At 40.8% G+C, this 18,662-nt stretch overlaps 1 protein-coding gene across 7 annotated transcripts in view; it reads right to left on the reverse strand.

Annotated features, from left to right (window-relative positions):
- The window catches only part of PECAM1 (platelet and endothelial cell adhesion molecule 1), a 55,873-nt gene extending 48,153 nt beyond the window's left edge, over nt 1-7,720 (reverse strand). For 4 of the 7 annotated variants that reach the window (XM_050919119.1, XM_050919118.1, XM_050919123.1 and 1 more), the window contains exons 1-3: nt 7,435-7,719; nt 7,227-7,253; nt 899-1,189 (exon numbers count right to left, since the gene is read on the reverse strand). In XM_050919119.1, the coding sequence (XP_050775076.1) occupies nt 899-1,189; nt 7,227-7,253; nt 7,435-7,468 (352 nt within the window). In that variant the 5' untranslated portion in view covers nt 7,469-7,719. Of the gene's footprint in view, nt 1-898; nt 1,190-7,226; nt 7,254-7,434 lie in introns of all 7 variants that reach the window. The other 3 variants (XM_050919116.1, XM_050919117.1, XM_050919122.1) reach the window with 2 other exon arrangements.
- Between the last annotated feature and the right edge of the window lie 10,942 nt (nt 7,721-18,662).

Raw genomic sequence — 18,662 nt, forward strand, 5'->3', positions numbered from 1 at the left:
GGCGTGGTTCTCAACCAGGAGGATATGTACCTCTGGGAGTGTGCTGAAATCTTCCAGGGGGTACATCAACTCATCTAGATATTTGCCTAGTTTTACAACAGGCTACGTAAAAAGCGCTAGCGAAGTCAGGACAAACTATAATTTCATACAGACAATGACTTGTTTATACTGCTCTATATACTATACACTGAAATTAAAGTACAATATTTATATTCCAATTGATTCATTTTATAATTATATGATACAAATGAGAAAGGAAGCAATTTTTCAGTAACAGTGCGCTGTGACACTTCTGTATTTTTATATCTGATTTTGTAAGCAAGTCGTTTTTAAGTGAGGTGAAACTTGAGGGTATGAAAGACAAATCAGACTCCTGAAAGGGGTAGGTAGTAAAGGAAAACCACTCCTTTAAGGCAGGGTACAGGCCCAGCAGAGCCCTGGACCCAGGCTTCCTGGGAGTTGCCATTCCAAGAGGGACAATATGAAACTGTAGGCCAGAACAAGGAATATTGGGGAAGGGGACAGGGATATGCATATGCTCCCTGTCCTCATAAGTGGTGAGAAGGGAAAAAGACTGGCCGTGAAACTGCCCCCCAGATGCCAGTTAGTACCAGTTGCATGGTAATTTTTTTGCTTTGTATGACATAAAGATCTGTTCTTTAGGAATTGGAGTGAAGATCTGCCACTGGCCTGCTGGGTGCTCTTGGGCCAGTCACTTCACCTCTCTGTGCTGCAGCTTATTCTCATTTTAGTGATACTGCCCTCCTTTGCAATGTGTTTTGAGACCTCCAGATGAAAAATGCTAGAGTTTTATTATTAATTTACATTGATAGAGTAGGACATAATCTACTCTGCTTTTTGTAACGTAGAAGACGGCAATGGTTGAAGGGATACGTACCCTCAACTCGAACCTCCAAATCATTGCTGCTTTTAGTCTTCCTGTTTGCCTCCACAATGCACTTATAGATTCCCGAATCTGCAAATCGAGCTGGTGATATTTTGTAACGTGTTCTATTTTGCTCCGACGTGGTATTATGCAGAAGACTGTCATCCTTGTAAAATAAAAACGTGTGCTGCATCTGGAAGCTGGCGCTTTTGCTAACATCCACAATACAGGTGAGTTCAATTGACATTCCATTCTTCACTTTCTGGGATGGCACAGTGAGTTCAACTTTGTTGATGGTAATAACTTGATAGGGAACGGGGAGGAAAAGTCACATTTAGTTTCAGTTTATCCAAAGCAATGCTGTTCTCTGAAGTTGCTACATAATGCTCATTGCAATTGCTAAAGGCTGAGAGCTCTGTGGGACAGGCATGGTCCTACTTTCTGGCCCGGAGCCTGCAATTAGAGCCACACAAACAGACTCCCACTGAAGTGTACGGGGCTCCAAGCAGATGAAAAGATGTATGTGATTGCAGAACCAGAGTCTATATTTGTATAATGCCTTGCACTAGGGAGCCCTGATTGAGTGTGTCGGTGCTACTCCAATACAAATGTAATATAATCCCAGTTTTTTCAAAATTCCCTTTTTTCAAAAATCTGCATTATCTGAGTCCACAGTGTTCCCCTCATGTAACCCCATGCTAGTTAATAGCACTTTTGTTTATCTGAATCCTGGTTATCTGAAACTTTTGGATGTCCACCAGGCTTTTAGGATAACTGGGATTATACTATTTTAGCCTACCTCTCAATCCTGTTGTTTAAGGATTTTTGTGGTCGATGCTCAAGGTTCCCCTTGCATCTAGAAAAAGTTTTCATTTTCAAACAACACATCTGTACAATGAAGTGATTTTTCTTTAATTACAAGATGAAATGGAGAGCAGGGAGGGGGAAATGCAATTTTGAGCACTTTTGCCTTGCTGTGAATATTTTGCAAAGCCCTAGTTTTAACATGCTGCTCAGATTCATGTCCACACTGGTCAGAGGAACCACCTAGGAACCATTCTGGCACCAACTGTGTTTTAACACAGTTGTTGCTACTACGGTTTGAAAATTCATGTGGCCTAAATACAACCCATGCTGGTCCACCCATTGAGTTAATTCATAGTGGGTGGGATTTCCTGAAATTCCGTTTCAACTGGGGGAGGCAGTCTCTAATAATGTCTAAATAAAGAGAATGCTCTTTTATAACAGTTATTGTTAAAGAAGGCAAGATTGGGTGGGATCCACCCTAGTGCAAAGAGTCACAGCAAGTTTAAGTTTAAGTCCTGCTTCAATGGTGCATAAACTCGTGCTGGTGCTCTACTCTGGAGTGAGTTTATCTCAGACAGAGAACAAAAGTGAAGACTATAGGAAGTGCTAAGCAAAGATGGAAGAGAAAAGAAAAGAAATGAGAAAAAGAAACAGCAAGAAAATAAATGTGGTGACTAAAGAAGTTAGAGGCACAGTGCATAAGGGGTTTGTATGAAATATTTCAGAGCTGTGTCCACCCTATTGAGCTAAATGGTAATTTTGCTATTGATTTCAAATAAGAGCAGGACTGGGCTCTTTGCATCCAACCTGTATTCACAGCAATGTGAAACACCAAACTTTTCAGCCACCTTTTTTTTCTCTCTCCATAGTGTCATCTCAAATGCTACCCCCATGAAGAGGAGAAAGAGGGTGAGGATAAGAGAACAGGGAATTCTTCACCCCAAAAAACAGCTGTTTCCCCCTGAAGCTCACTGCAGCCTTCCTGGGCTGCCAGGAATTACTCATCTCCAATTCCCAGAGACAGCTGTTCTCCTAGAAACTTGACCACAGGAAAATATTTCCTGAGGTCACTGACATTTACGTATCCCTTCAAACATACACACACACACTTGAACTTGGGGGCTTGAATGAAATGGAACTTGATTACAAACACCTCTTGATTGGGATTTGCAGAACAAAAACCCCAACGGATAAGATTTTGCAAAAGGAAAACTCAATTTGCTTGAGCCAGCTCTAGGGAATTTCCATTCTCTCTGCAGCAGGATGAGAAATGTGTGTACTAGAACTTGGAGGATAGAGAGCTAAATGGGTCTGCAGCTGACTTGTTCTGGTCCGCTTATCTCTTGTGATTCATTGTTTCCAAGTCGGATAGCAAGGGAGTCTCCGCAAAGAGGAAAAGCCAACCATTATACTTATCTGGGTAAATGGAAAATTGCAGAGTAGCCCAATGTGCTGCTGTATCTAACCCTGTAGGCCTTGGACCAAATAGATCACTGGAGTAATTTAGCAGAAGTCCCGGGAGTTATTCCAGGTTCCTTTATCTGCTTTATCTGGCTGCGTGATAAAAGATATAGTGACTGGAGACACAGCTGAAGCGTTGGCCGTGTTTTCTGTACTGCCATTTGAGGCTGATCTTTCAGGAAAGGGAAAATAAAGAAAGCCTAATCTTCCAACTTTTACTCCTGTGAGTAGTCCTTACGCTACATAAATGGCCCTATACTGATTTCAGTGAGATGATTTTCCCAGGTAAGGACAACTTGTGTGAGGAAATCCATAGACTCAGGCCCATCATTACAGCCAGCTAAATAGAGAGTTTTATTTCTGAATGTATATTATTGTTTAGGATTTTTTAACATGAATGTCAGATTCAGTATAATTTTTCAGGGAGTTTTTTAGGATCAAAAGCTCTGAATTTTTGGCAGATTTTGTGAAATTCTATACTTCTATTTTGTTCTCACGGATAATGGTTACTCAGGGTTCCCATTTCTGCACTTGAGTAACCTTACACATCTGAGCAGGCCAATTGAACTCAATGGGGCTACTCACATGAATAAATTTAGGCCAGTTCTACACTAAAAATGTCAGGTTGACCAAGCAGTTAAGAAAAAGTTATGGTCCTTATATAGAGTTAAGGTTGTGTCACTCAGAAAATCCCGTTGTATGTGTATATATAAGGGCAAGACTTACAGTGAGGTCTCTGTATGAAGAACAATAACTTCTCCCAACTTGGGTAAGTAAAACCCAGTGTTTAGACAATTAGAAGTTCAACAGCTCAGGACAATTTGAGTAACATGGACATCACACGTACACATGCCTAAGGCTACGTCTTCACTAGAAATGCTGTAGTGCTTCAATGTAGAAACTCATTACAGCAACAAGAGGAAAACTGGAGCCCAGTCCTGCGACCAGGTTCTTCTGTTGGTGTAGTTAATCTACCTCCCCAAGAGGTGGTAGCTAGGTCAGTGGAAGAATTCTTCCATCAGTCTAGCACTGTCTACACCGGGGGCTAGGTGGGCTTATCTATTTCACTCTGGGGTGTGGACTTTTCACATCCTTGAGTGATGTAGCTGGGTCAACCTGACATTTTTAGTGTGAACTGGCCTAAATTTATTCATGTGAGTAGCCCCATTGAGTTCAGTTGGCCTGCTCAGATGTGTAAGGTTACTCAAGTGCAGAAGTGTTTGCAGAATGGGAGCCCTGAGTAACCATTATCCAAGAGAACAAAGTAAAAGTATAGAATTTCACAAAATCTGCCAAAAATTCAGAGCTTTTGATCCTGAAAAAGCTCCCTGAAAAATTATACTGAATCCGGCATTCATGTTAAAAAATCCTAAACAATAATATACATTCAGAAATAAAACTCTCTATTTAGCTGGCTGTAATGATGGGCCTGAGTCTATAGATTTACTCACACAAGTTGCCTTTACCTGGGAAAATCATCTCACTGAAATCAGTGGGGCCACTCATGTAGGGTAAGGACTACTCACAGGAGTAAAAGTTGGAAGATCAGGCTTTCTTTATCTTTCCTTTCCTGAAAGATCAGTCTCAAACGGCAGTACAAAAAATATGGCCAATGCTTCAACTGTGTCTCCAGTCACTGTGTATCTTTTATCATGCAGACAGGTAAACCAGCAACATAGTCAAGTGTCACATTATCTGGAGTTTTGTTAGTTGATGTCACAATGTTCCAATTATTTAAATTTAGGTCTCTTTCTTGGTGAATAGCAAAGGAAAAGTTAAAAAACCTAATTGCAAGATAGAGAAATAATTTGGGAAAACTTTCATTTTTTTCCTGCAAGAAATAATTCGTTTCCCACACAATTTCCCAGTTTTCTGGTGGCCCAAATAGGATTGAGGAGCTCATGATTGCAAATTCAGATTGCTTCCATAAGCCATAAGCCTCAATCAAGAAAACTCTGCATAGCTCACCTCCCACTGTTTTATACTAGGTCTGCTATTTTGTTAAACTCTAATGCACTCCAATGTGGCAAAAATGTTCTAGTAAATAATGATTTTTAAAATGTGCAAATTGAGGGCCTGATCCTGAAATCCTTGCCTTGCCAAACCTCCCATTGCTGTTCACAAGCCTCTGCTGAGGAACAGTCGAGGTCCAGAATACTGCAGAGAAGTAACACACGTCAGAACCAGGGGCAGCTCCAGGCACCAGCACCCAAAGCACGGCGTGGCAAGCTGTGGGGGGCACTCTGCCGGTCGCCGCGAGGGCAGCAGGCAGGTTGCCTTCGGTGGCATGCCTGTGGAGGGTCCACTGGTCCTGCGGCTTCAGCGAACCTCCCGCAGCTGTGCCGCCGAATCCGCGGGACCGGGGACCTCCTGCAGGCAAGCCGCCGAAGGCAGCCTGACTGCCGTGCTTGGGGCGGCAAAATACCTAGAGCCGCCCCTGGTCAGAACTACAATCAATCAGGGGAAATTGCATAATACCTTCATGCAATGGGTCAAATTAATCCTTGGTGTAACTCTACTGACTTCAATGGGATTATATCAAGATCGATTCTCACCCATTCTGACTTCAATGACACTTGAGCATGTGTTTCAAGGGATTTAAAGTTAAGCACATGCTTATGGGTTTTGCTGAATCAAGGCCTCTTATCTAATTCCAACCATTTGGACCATATGGTACTATGATTTTTGAAGCAGAACTCCCCATTAAAGAAAGGGTAAATATGTACAGCAGAATCTGGCCCTGTAAATATATCTTTGTTATTAATAAATATACTCTCGCCTCTTAATATGAAAAATTCCATCCAGATCCATCAGATCATTGTTACAATTTTCCAACACATAGCAAGGTAATACCCTACCAGCTTTTTTCTTTTAATTGCATCAAAGTATTTATTTAATAAAGAAATATGTATTCCTTTATCACCTCGAAAATGATACATTGTTAGTTATAAGTCTTATTCATGTAGCTATAAACAAGTCAAGGAAAACAAGTTTATGGGCTTTGTTGGCTTTTTCTCGCCCTAAAACTAACAGCTGGTGACTATGCCCAGATTGCTCAGAATTTAAATTACCAGTTAGCTAGAGAGAGCTCCTAAGAACCCTTGTTCACATTCAACCACCAAAGTGAACGATGAGGTGGGACAGTTTCCTTGCCTCTGGTGGAGTTGCCCCCTCCCTGTTTACTTGTAACTCTTCCTAGCCAGAAATAACTTTGCCTTGGCACTCATGAAAAGGTCTCTGAAAATCTTTTTTGTATTCAAATGGACCCGACCGTACCAGGCATTTCCCAGCATAAGAGAGGAAGGAGGATAGCCCACAAGGCTATCACCCGCTTTACCCAGTTTTACGGTTTCAACACCATGCTGAACTTTCAGTACTCTCTGGATATTTTGCAGAACAAAGGGTAAATACATCCAGCAAGCGCCCTTGATTTACTTCTACCAAATGGTCTCTCCTCCCTCCTGGGTTATGGGGACGAGATAGCGGCTTTGTTTAAATATGACAGCGCTAGTTACCAGATTCCCCATTCCATCCTTTCTTTTGTGAATCCTGTCAAATGAGATTTATTGGGGGGGAAGGAGGTGTCCCTGAAGGAAAAAATATTGGCAGCACACTGCTGATTGAAACACAGTTTGCAGCAGCAAACACTGCCCGTCAGGGTCTTTTTTGCCAATATTTTGGGTTAAAGACTAAATGAAGATGTTTGAAAACTTTGCATATTGCACATCGCCAATGCTGTTTACTCACATTGAACATTTATCATTGCAATACGGAATCTTATATAATAAATAATCCTACAAAAAAACTCATTGACTTCAGTGGAGCAGGATTTTACCCAAGATATCTGGATTGGATTCTGTTTCTAACTAACCATCTAAACACATTTTCTGGCATTTTTTAAACAAAAACGGACTTCAAGTTAAATCATTTTACATGGGTCAAATTCTGCTCCGAGTTATATCCCTGCAAATCCAGAATAATTCCACTGTGGATCCACACCACAGTAACTGAGACCAGAGCAGAATTAAGTCTTTGGCATATCAGGAATTTTAGAAGAAAGGTCACAACTCACCATCGTCTTGAGCTTTCAGACTTGGACCTGGAAAAGTGAGAGGAAATGTTATATTCAAAGCTTAAAGACTGAGTTTAAGGACAAAATGCAAAAAATTGGAAATTCTTCTTGACACAGATTTCTGAAAAATGTTTGTTTTAGGTTGATCAAAACGTACATACTAGGACAACATCAAAAACACATGCAAACATTTAAACAGTGAACTTACAGTGTAAGAGAATCACCAGCACAGCGAAATACATCTTGTCGTTGGAGAGCGGTCACCTAGTTATAGAAATAAAGTGATCATCAGCTCTGGTTGGTTATGCCTCACAGTCCTAAAGCTCCACAGAAGTTTTGATTTGAAAAATTTTGCTATGACAAACTGTAGGTTTTTCCACAACTTCGGCAGAAACTGGCTAGATATTGGTCAAGTAATCGTTCTCATTACTGGAAAGTGGAAGTGGCAAACAATGAGAATCTATCTGCTGCTAACAGGCAGATTATTCCTCAGGAAGTGACTGGTCTTTTCCTGAGAGACTCATTGAACTCAATTGCTTTGTTTAGGTTCTGAAGGTGTATTAAAAACAAGAAGTCCCAGTGACATTTATCCTGAGACTCCTGTCAATACATATATTTTTAAGTCATGCTTAACCATTTAAAATCAGAATTACATTTACTGTTGGATCTTGCTGGATTCCCAGTAGACTATTCCTCTTCCTCCTGGCACTGAAAACCCTTTCAGAGTGGATTTAGATATGTAGCATAACTATTATGTTTGTCCTACTGTGGCTGCTCACAAGGGCTGTTTTGCTGTACTCTTTATGAGACTGAAATTTCTACTGTGATGCATTGCCTCCACTGTAGGTACTGTGGCAAGTTAAATTCATTTAAGCAAATACAGTGGTACAGCCCCTAGAGCAATGAGATCCTAATGCAGATTACCATTGTGCATATAAAAATAAATGTGTACTAATGTTTTTTTATCTGGTATATTTAAAGCTGTGCAAAATATACACACTCATAAAACCCAAATCCACGCAGTTGTCTGGTTTTGGGATCTGTCTCCTATTAGAAATTTGAACCAGCATTGGCAACAATGCTCATAGGTCAAATTTCAGAACCATAGCTAAATTTGAGGCTGTTTGACTCTGGGAATTGGACTGGAAGTTTTGTGAACCTTCTCTAGGGTGATGTTAAGGTGAACAAGGATCGATTTGTGGGTTTTTTGTTTTGTTTTTTGGCATTGAAATCTGCAGTTTCTAGACAGGAAAACCAAGTTGAAGTTTGTGATTTTGGCCATGTTTCATTTTGAGCCTAAAGCATTGAAATTAAAACTCAGTGGGTATGAACTAGAGAGGGACTGAGTGCAAAGTGAAGGTAAAATGGGTGTAAACATTTGCACAATGTACAGGGAAATGGTGAATTGGGGCCATGGTGTGAACTTACTTTAGAGCTGCAGAGGATGGAAATTCAGTTTGGAGAAGCATTTTGAGACTGACATTTGGCTTTGTTAAAAATTGGAATGAAAACAAAAAAATTTGGAATTCTTCATGCAGGAGAATTCTGAAAATGTTTGTTTTGGGTTAATCAAAACATTTTGTTTCCATTTAAGTATTGTGTTATATTAAAATATGATACAACATTAAAAATTTTGAAACAAAAATCATTTCAAAACAAAAATTTAATGTTTTGTTCCAATGTTGAAATGGGATGTTTCAACCTTGATGGAATATTTTTCCTGAATTTCTTCCTAAATGAAATTCTGGTGAAGTTGATTCAATTTTGCAAAGTGTTTCAGTTTCAGCAGAATTGCATATTCTGACGGAATATGATTCTGTTAAAGTTTCTGCAAAGTCCAAGCATGTTCTCACAGAAGGCAGTGGTAAATTCCCTCACTGTCCTCAATCAGCACAGAATCAGGCCTGCAATATTTTATTGATTAAAAGCACACACACACATACACACAAAAGCAGGCAGTCTCAATATTTCATCATGCTTTGGTTACACAATCAGAGTGACACAAGGGTATTGCGCAGCTCTGAGGACATACGTCACTTCCTATTACATTTCTCTGTGCGAGATGGAAAGTGCATAGAAATGTGAAATATCGTTGTTAATTATAGTAAACTGCCCCATCTAGTCTGCAATTTAATGCTCTGCCTCTGCAATGAGCTCCACACAGGCAGATCCCAGCGGCCTTGCACAGACTCATTGACTTCAATGCGGCTTTGCACAGACACAGGGGTCTGCCCATGCCAAACTCATCACAGGATCTGACCTGAACAGATAAACTGGAGGCTAGTTTCATTGCAGCAGGTTTTAAGGTTATTTTTTCTTTATAAAATAGATGCAAAGTCATTTCCTGTACATTGGCGGACGCATGTTTTGAGGAGGGATTTGAATGCAGCAAGGGTGAAATCTTGGCTCTGTTAAAGTCAGTCGAAGTTTTGCCACTAACTTCAGTTGAGTCCAGATTTCATCCCAGAAGTACAGAAGACAGTAACTGTGCAACAGGCCCAGGTGGGAATTGCAGTTTTGACAGTTACCTGGATTTTACCATGAGTCTCATAATCATTAGGGTTCTTCTTAAAGCCTCTGTTACTGTAGTTAACATGTGAAGCACTTGGCGTTCCTTTTATACAAATGGGCAAGTCTTCATGGTTCTGGAGAAAAGTGAACCCTTAAAGCCTCGGAAATCAGAATGCAAAGAAAACGTTGTGTTTAGTCTTGAATCTCATGATTTTTTAGACCTGATTCATGACTTTTGAAAAGTCAGAGCTGGTAACTAGGTTGACCAGATAGAAAGTGTGAAAAATTGGGATGTGGGTAGGGAGTAACAGGCCCCTATATAAGACAAAGTCCCAAATATCGGGACTGTCCCTATAAAATCGGGACTTCTGGTCACTCTACTGGTAACACTGGAAATGTTCCCAAAACAAGAGTCGGAGAAGGGCAGAAAGAGAGGTGGAGTGGAAGGCTTAGTCACAGCAAAAGAGAAGGAGGGGGTGGAGTAGAGAGAAATGGTTTCCCTTAGCTCTTTTCTGCCTCTCTTGTTTTTTTTAATTTTTAAATTACGTGACACTTTGCAGAAGTAGCAGTTCAGAGTATGGATTTGAATTAAGAGATCTGAAAGTTCATACCCTGTCTTTTCAAATGGAGTCAGAGATTCTGAGAGGATACTATAATGAGTAGTCAGCAGCGCCCATGGAAAAAGTTACTTCAGCTAAAACAAACATGTGATGACTCTGGCCAGAGGTTGAGGGAAAGAAAAAAAAATTGAACAACTTAACAGTATACATAAACAAATAGAAGGGGATTCATTAACTCCATCACCAGCCTCAGTTATGGTTCTTCATATCCTGTTAGCCCTTCTCGTGGCCTAAAATTTGCAAACATACATGTAGAAAGTAACATGGGAGTGGTTGTTTTTTATGCCCATTAATCCACATCCAATAGAAAATATTCCATTGCAGCAACTCAGGCTTTGTTCTAATTCTGTTTTGGCAAAATCGGAATAAAAGCAGAACTCAGGAAAACAGCACACGTCACTGATGGCTGGGGTTGGCCAGAGTTTGCTTTATAGATTTTGTCACAGTCACATTTTAGGGCCTTTATACATACATATGTATGTATGTATGATATACACACACACACACACACACACACTCCTGGCCCATAGCATGTCTGCATATATACAATAAATTATTATGCTATAAACACAAACAGTAAAAACTAAGTAAGGATTTCCAGATGTGGCTAAATAATAGCAGCAACCCTCCCCCCCAAAAAAACTCCACTCACTCTCTCTCTTTCTCTCTCTCTTTTACACACACACACGCTTTGGTCCTAACACTACCATTTTCCCCTATTAAAAATGTTTCCCATTACTAGGCCAAATCCTAAAGTTCTTACTAAAAATATAGAGAGAGATACTAGTCACACATACATATATAGAACTAGATAGTGCATTATACACACACACACACACACACAGAGTCAAAACATATTTTCACCCATAATCATATATATAGTCCTAAGACATGATTATGAAACAAATTGCAGTGCAAATACCAGTCAGCACTAACCATCAATGACATATTCAGGTTCCTCTCTTCTGCATTGCCAGCTCTTCCCCCAACCCACCCTCCTCCCCACCGCAAAAAAAAAAAAAAAAAAAAAAAAAAAAAAAAAAATTAGGAGAAAGCTTTAACTTTTTTTCTCTTGGACTCAGTTTATTGCATATTACAAACAGTCACTTGTGACTGATAGATAATCTATATACATCTCAGCTTTAAGGTTATAGGTTTTCCCATAACTTTTTTTAATGGTAAAGGAAAGGGTGAATTTTTCATGAAAAAAAGTGTTCACTTTATGCTGACATAGACTAAGCAAAAGCTGAGTAAGGACTTCAGGATCTGACCTTTTATTATTGTTTGTTACTGTTATTACACAGGACACAGAAAGGAGGTGTAATATTTTGCTCAGTTTTTAAATAAATTAATATAGGCATATCTCAAAAATGTACACAAAATTTCTTTAGGGACTTGGTCAATATAGGTTAGTATCAGACTTTTATTCTACCATTGGACTGTAGCAAAGCCAGGAGGAAGAGGTACTGGAACCTAGTTGTTCTCTAAAAGCCTATGAAAAAGTAATCAAGGCAAAATACAAGGAGAGTCATTCAGCTTCAGTCCAGATGACAAGGGCAGAGAGTGCGGTCACTCACAGACAACATTTGTCAACAGGATGAGTAATCTGTTGGCAGTCTTTTGATTTATACAGAACTTGCCACGCCTGATCAAACTATTGCAGTAACAAATGATGCTTGGCCTAATTCTAGTCAATACCTGAAGCTTCAGAGGACAGCTATACAGGGACTGCAGTATTATATATATAGTATGTACAGCACCTAGCACAATGGCATTTAGTCCTACCATAATATAAATGTTAAGTAATAACACCACCATGTTTACAGTTCATACCATGCAGCATGAGATCTGATTCACTGTAATATTATCCAACTTGCCTCACTGCAGCATTATCCACAAAAATATTAATTTATTGTTTAAAGCCCGTTAATTTTTTTTATTGACTCCCCAAATATTTTAAAGTATGATTCAAAAGACCTTCAAATTTTGCAGTTCTTGTAAATACCTGAATTATTATTGTATCTTTCATGGGAAGTCCTAGTCAGAACAGAGAAATCCATAATAATCACTGTAAAATAGCCACAACCAGCATTCCTCTACCATGCATCAATTCTCTTATCCCAGTTCCACAAATAATCTCTGTCACCCAAGCAGCATTCTAGGCAGAGCACAAGTGGACTTCAGGAATCCAATGACAGCACTTCTCAAAAGATGGAGTGCAACCTCTGAGTGCATGAAGGACAAGCCACAGGGAAGGGAGCATGGCCAGAGCTCTCAGTTGTTCTCTAGAGTCACAGATTTCTTTCAAAAAGAAAGGAAGTTGTTTGTCTACAAAGGGATATTTACAGTCATTTCTATACCATCTTCTTGAAAGGGATGGAGGGGGTATCAGCTTTAAAAAGTTTGAGAACTACTGCATTAGGGCAACTCTATCGTCAAACAACCTCTAAAAGTACCCCCCGCCCCCGTACTTCCACAGTACAAACAGTACTTCTACGAACAAACAGCTCTTCAGGCTCCATAAGCAAATTTAGTAAATGATGTAACTACCCTGAGGAGATTTCCGCAAGAATCACAGATTTATCAACATTTTGTTTATGCTCTAAAAATCCTTCCTCTTCCTCTCCCTCATTGGAGGTAACACATGGGACGTTAGTACGGTTTACCACTCCTGGCAAACTGGATTAGTCCACTAAGGACATATAATTATTCCTTCAATTTTTCCTGATGTCAGGAACAATGCAGGACACTTGCACGCATTTTAGACTTGCAATTTCCCCAAGAGGTCACCTGCCCTGCATCGAGCCAGGAAAATTAGAAGTAAGGCAAAAATTCATTTCAGTCTACAACATACTGAGTCTCTCTTATCTGGCCCCACCCCTTGTATCTTTGGGTTGGTTTACACTAGCCATTTTTTCCTGTAGAGTTTCCCGCCATGGTTATTACCTCTGCCACTCCTTGGATGATAGCAACTATGGGAGCATTAGTGTGGAACAGCGCTGGCATTTTAACCACCATTTCATGTGACTCTCCTCAGAGCAAGTGTAAATAACCCAGTGGTAGCTGTGGGCAACATGGCTACAACTTGCACTCACGTCGTTGCTACAAGTGGTGGAAATACAGCAGGAATCGCAATGGGGAGAATTTCATTAAAGGAATTCTAGAGCAGCCAAGGCCTTTCCGTGTTGCGTGTTTATGCCAAGGTTTCTTCAGAACTGAAATCAACTTGCCTTGCTTCCTGCCTGTGAAAGATCTGGCCTCTGGCATTCTTGACTGTGTGATGTGTGGATTTTAGAAAAAAGTGCTGAATAAAAGGAAGGTTTTTTTTAAAGTTAGGCTAACATTAAAAAGAAAGTAATGATGTCTTCCCAGTCCTGGCCAGTTCAGTTTGTGCAATCAAAATTTACCAGGTGGGGTACAAGTGCATTTCATGTGCAATGTCCATAATATTCTCTTCCTCGGTATATCAGTACATTTTTAAACCAATCGACTTTTGCTCTGAGGTCAGAAGTGGGAGCCGGGAACTTCTGAGCTCTAACCCTATCTCTGACACTGACTCACTGTACAGCCTTGATCAAGTCAATTAGGCTTTAATTTTCAAAAGCGACTAGTGATTTTGGGTGCCTAAACTGAGACACATTATGAGGGCCTGAATTTCACCGAGCAAATGCTCAACTCTTTTTGAAAATCAGGCCCCTCCCGAGTTAGGTTCCCCAAAACTGAAACACCCCAAATCACTAGTTACTTTTAAAAATGGAGGCCTTAATCTCTTCATGGCTCAGTTTCTCCCGTCTTTATGATGGGCATGATACATACTTGTTTACCTCCAATGGCACTATGAGGGTTGATTAGTTAGACCACAGTATCAGTGCTATAATCAAGGAAGTATGAAAATGGAGAGGCATGGTTCTCATAAGCTTCATTGTTTACATGAAAACCCCTTTGTTTCTCTTGGGGTCAATGGGAACTGTTTTCCCCAAGTCAATAGCCTTCAGTGCTATAGTCCTTGCATAATATACATAAGTGTGGTATTTTGCAACAGGGAACAGGAAGGAAATATTCATCTGTTTAACGATACATCAATAACATTAGCAAGCCCCCAACTAGCTATTTTGCAGAGGAAATGGCATAGTAGCCATAGGAGCCATAGCAATTAATAACCAGGAAGTAAGCTAGCTTGTTAGCAATGGTATTTATTCTCCTTAACCTGGTTCCCTTGAAATACATTTACAACAAAGCATTGTAAACTTGGCCAGTTTCCAGCAAAGCGTCTCCAGAGCCAGGTAGAGGAAAGGAGGAGGAGGCTGCATGCCAGATGGAGAACAAAGACTGATAAACTTTTGCTATTGATAGCAAAAATAGGAAGGAAGGAGATTTTCCCAGCCCCCTAAAGTAATGCAGCACAGATGTACAAAAGTCTGCACAAACCAACCAGCCTTTCCCACAAGAAGACAAAGGTGGTACATCCCCTTAATGCCAGAGGGGGAAGGCGTTTGAAGAAAGTATTTGTAGGCTAATATAATATAATTACAGTGGGTCAAAATGACTATAGATTCAGACTGAGGTTGGACATCTGGCTTGAGGATGAACCAGGGTTAGAGCTCAGGTTCAGTGTCACCAAAACTTCATGAGTTGTTCTCAGGAGACTTCAACCCAAAATGGAGAATCTCTCAGAGGATCTAACAATCTCCTGAGAGTTCCACCATTTTGCAAAGCATCCAAATGGCTCTGGAAAAAAGACCCCTTCTGGTTCGTGGTCTGGCTCAGAACCAAAACCACGCAGGTGAGTTTGAAACCAGGGATCAGGAGACCAGGGCATCTTGGGCCCATCTCCAGTATTAATTAAATTGATCTGAACCCCAATTTAGTAGTTTCTGGGTACCTCTGGACCTGGGCTGGGGAGTAATATACCTGTGTATTTTCCCACATTCCCTGTGGTCTCCATTCTGTATACCTTTATCTGGAATGTCTGATGCCGTGTCAGACAAAGCTGATCAGGGGGCCTTTCCTACCTGTACCGGAATTAGAATGGAGGCCTAAGGGAGCATCAAAAGAAAAAGTTTCTTCCATACCCAGTATCCACTGTACTTGTGGGGAAGTAGGGTGTGGAAAAGATACTGCATCCACAAACACCCTGACTTCAAGCATTTCAAACCCAGCTCACTTTCTGAGCCAGATGGCAAAGTGATGAAAGCCCAAAGCCCAGTTAAATCAATGACCATTGATCTAATGACTATAATGGCCTCTGGATCAGTCCTTCTCATTTGGAAACTGCTGATTGTTAATGCTTCTGGTTTGCTCTTTCTGCTGGTATTTGCCTAGTTAAATAAGCCACCGGCAACATCATCTCTTTGAAATGGAGCTTTGCCTGAATAAGGCAACAAAGACATTTTGCCTGAGTGAGGACTAAGTAAATGGTGAACAAGAACTTCGGAATTTTGGCCCACAAATGTACAGTCTTTTCAGCTGCCCTGTCTCCTACGACAAGACAAGGAAGCTCAAAGTTCACACCACATTTCAGCCATTTATTTTTGCCAGCCACACCCCTCTCTTCCCCCGCAGGCTAGCACTAGACAGCCACTAAGCAATACGGTGCCTTGCTGGTTATCAAGATCAACATTTACTTTCTACGCTGAGCACTTGATGATCCCAGTAGGCCCCACTCCCTTCCTTCAGTTCTATGGGGCTCCCTGCCTCAGGCCTTGACATTTCAGTGCATTGCCTCCAGTACCAGCACACTGCTATGGGAAGGAGCAAATCCAAAGAGCACTTGCAGCCTGCCACAGCTCTATCAGACAGGGCAACACAGCTGAGATGGGCCACATCCAGAACCATCCATCTGCACTTTGGTTAGGGAGTTGACTGAAATATGATGTGGAGCCAAACAAGCTTCTATTTTGTTTTTGCAAAACAAACCCCCCTGCCCAACTTTGCCCAGTATATAAGAGACAGTGGCTCTGATTCCACACCTGTTGAAGCCAATGAGAGTTTTGCCGCTAACTTTGATAGGCCCAGTGTATATTTGTCTTAGCTTTTAAATTATTTTTAAAATGACTCGATTTCTAACCCACTAATTTCTGTCCATTGCCAGCAGTGACCCTTACTACACTCAGACCTCTATTCTAATTTATAGAGTTGTCTGAAGTGCAGGATACTTGCACAGGTTTAGACAAGTCACAGGCCAATCAGGGAATTAACTGGGTTAGTTCTAGATATATTTTTTTAAAATCCATATTATCTTTTCTGAAGAGTGTGACATTTGAATATTTTATTTACTGTAAAAACTGTCTCTTTACACTTTGGCAGAGTTCAATTTTATGCACTGATTTGAATGTTTATCAAGAACTGACCCTCTTCATTAGGGGATGGATATTTCTGCCAGGAGTCTAAAGAGCTTTCTACAACTTATAGCGGGGGGTCCCCAAAATGTGCGGTGCAGAGGAACGTTCAGGTGGAGCACTGTGAGGCCTGGGCCAGTTCCCATGGGGCGGGAAGGGAATCCCACTGATCCCCGCTCTGCCCATAACTCTGCTCCAGCTCTGCCCCTAGCCCCAGATGCAGCTCCGGCCCTATCCTCAATCCCCAGCTGCGACCCCAACTGCAGCTCCCGCCCTGGTACGTCTCTTGCCCTGCTCCTGGCCCCGGCTCCCAATTGTGGCTCCCGGGTAAGCAGGGGGGCACCATAGAAAAGATTTGGGGACCACTGACTTATAGTGAACCTACAGTGCTAAAAATTTGCCTTTCTAACAATAATATTACATTTCACAACGGCACCACCTAGTGGAAAATTATCACTAGTAAAATGGAAACAAATTCCAGTCACCACAATACTAATCTCTGCTAAACCAATAATATTTGAAAGCTTTATTTAGAGTTTCTCCTATTATTGCTGACATCTTACAGCTCCTACTTCAAACTGCAACATAAAATAGAATTGAAAGGGCACTAGATGGGTCAGGAGGGTGCTAATAAGAGACTAAGCCTTTTACATCAAAGTTATCAGCTCAGATCTAGCTGAGGCAGGTGAAAGTCATTATTACCACCTAACAGCTGATCAGTGCCTGTATGAAGTGGGTGTGGTAGTCATCTATTTTTGTAATGATTATTTGTATTGCAGAAGCACTCAAAAAGCCCCAAGCAGGATGGGGCTGGACTCTATACAGACACACAGGAGAGGTTGGGTTAAGGCATAAAGCACTATCGTACTTTGCCTAGGGCAACACCTCCAGAGTCGTGTGGTTATGCCAGAATCTCAGCTTTCGTTTAAAAATAAATGTTTCTTGCCCTTGTGATTGGGAAGAAAAACTTGAAAGCATAAACCAAGTGTAGCCAATGGAGCAGCATCTGCCTGAGTCTGAACACAGGTGGGAACTTTTCCATTAATCTCAATGATTCCAAGATGCACTTACGCTGGTGGACACGGACAACGCCACCCTTACTCATTCCTCTTGAATTTTATGAGGGTTTGGATTTAAATCCCTGGATCCAGACTCAGCTCTATGGTTCTGACACAAATGCAGAATCGACAAGGGGGGGTGTCTATTTTTCCAGATTTATTTAGGCTGCTGCCCAAGATGTTAGGTATCTCCCTGAGTGTGCAGACAGCCTGAAAACAAAACATCCGGCAGGGCTCGCTGCACTGGTCTCCTGCGGAAACAAAGGAGCCAGAGGGAACCTAGCACTGTTACTTATGGCCCCTATTTAACCTCACCTACCAGAGCTTTTGCACTGTAGGTATATGAATATAATTTACAAGCACAAGGCAAATACTCCAAAAAAAAGTTTCCATAAACATTCATTTGAATGTTGGGTCCCTTTTGTGTTCTTTTTCAGCAGAGATTCAGGTGAATAACCCTACTACCAGAAATATTAATCAAAACACCAAATTTTAAGCAACTGTTGCAAAATATTCTTGGAATGGGAACTTAGAATTAATAATTGTGAGTATTTGCACCAAAAACCAAAACAACCCCTAAGCAAGGAACACTAACATGCCATGCGGCCTACAGTTCTATTCAAAATAGTTAACAATTTGACTAGCAATGACCCACTTCTAACTAGGAATTATTCAAGTAAATAATTTTTCTTGAATTTGTTATACAAAACATGATCTGTCTGTGGACAATTCTCAAACAGGAAAAGGGGCAAAATATGATCAAAAAATTATATGTTATGCATTTTGACCTAGCTGCACTAGGCAGAGCATATTATAGTTTCAAAATTATAAACAGGACCTAGAAACTAGATCAACGTTTAAAATTATAACTACTCAGTTCAAATCAAGGGACTGTGAAGCACAGAGAAA

Source organism: Gopherus flavomarginatus, chromosome 12 (genome assembly GCF_025201925.1).
Source record: "Gopherus flavomarginatus isolate rGopFla2 chromosome 12, rGopFla2.mat.asm, whole genome shotgun sequence".
In the NCBI taxonomy this organism is placed as follows: Eukaryota; Metazoa; Chordata; order Testudines; family Testudinidae; genus Gopherus; species Gopherus flavomarginatus.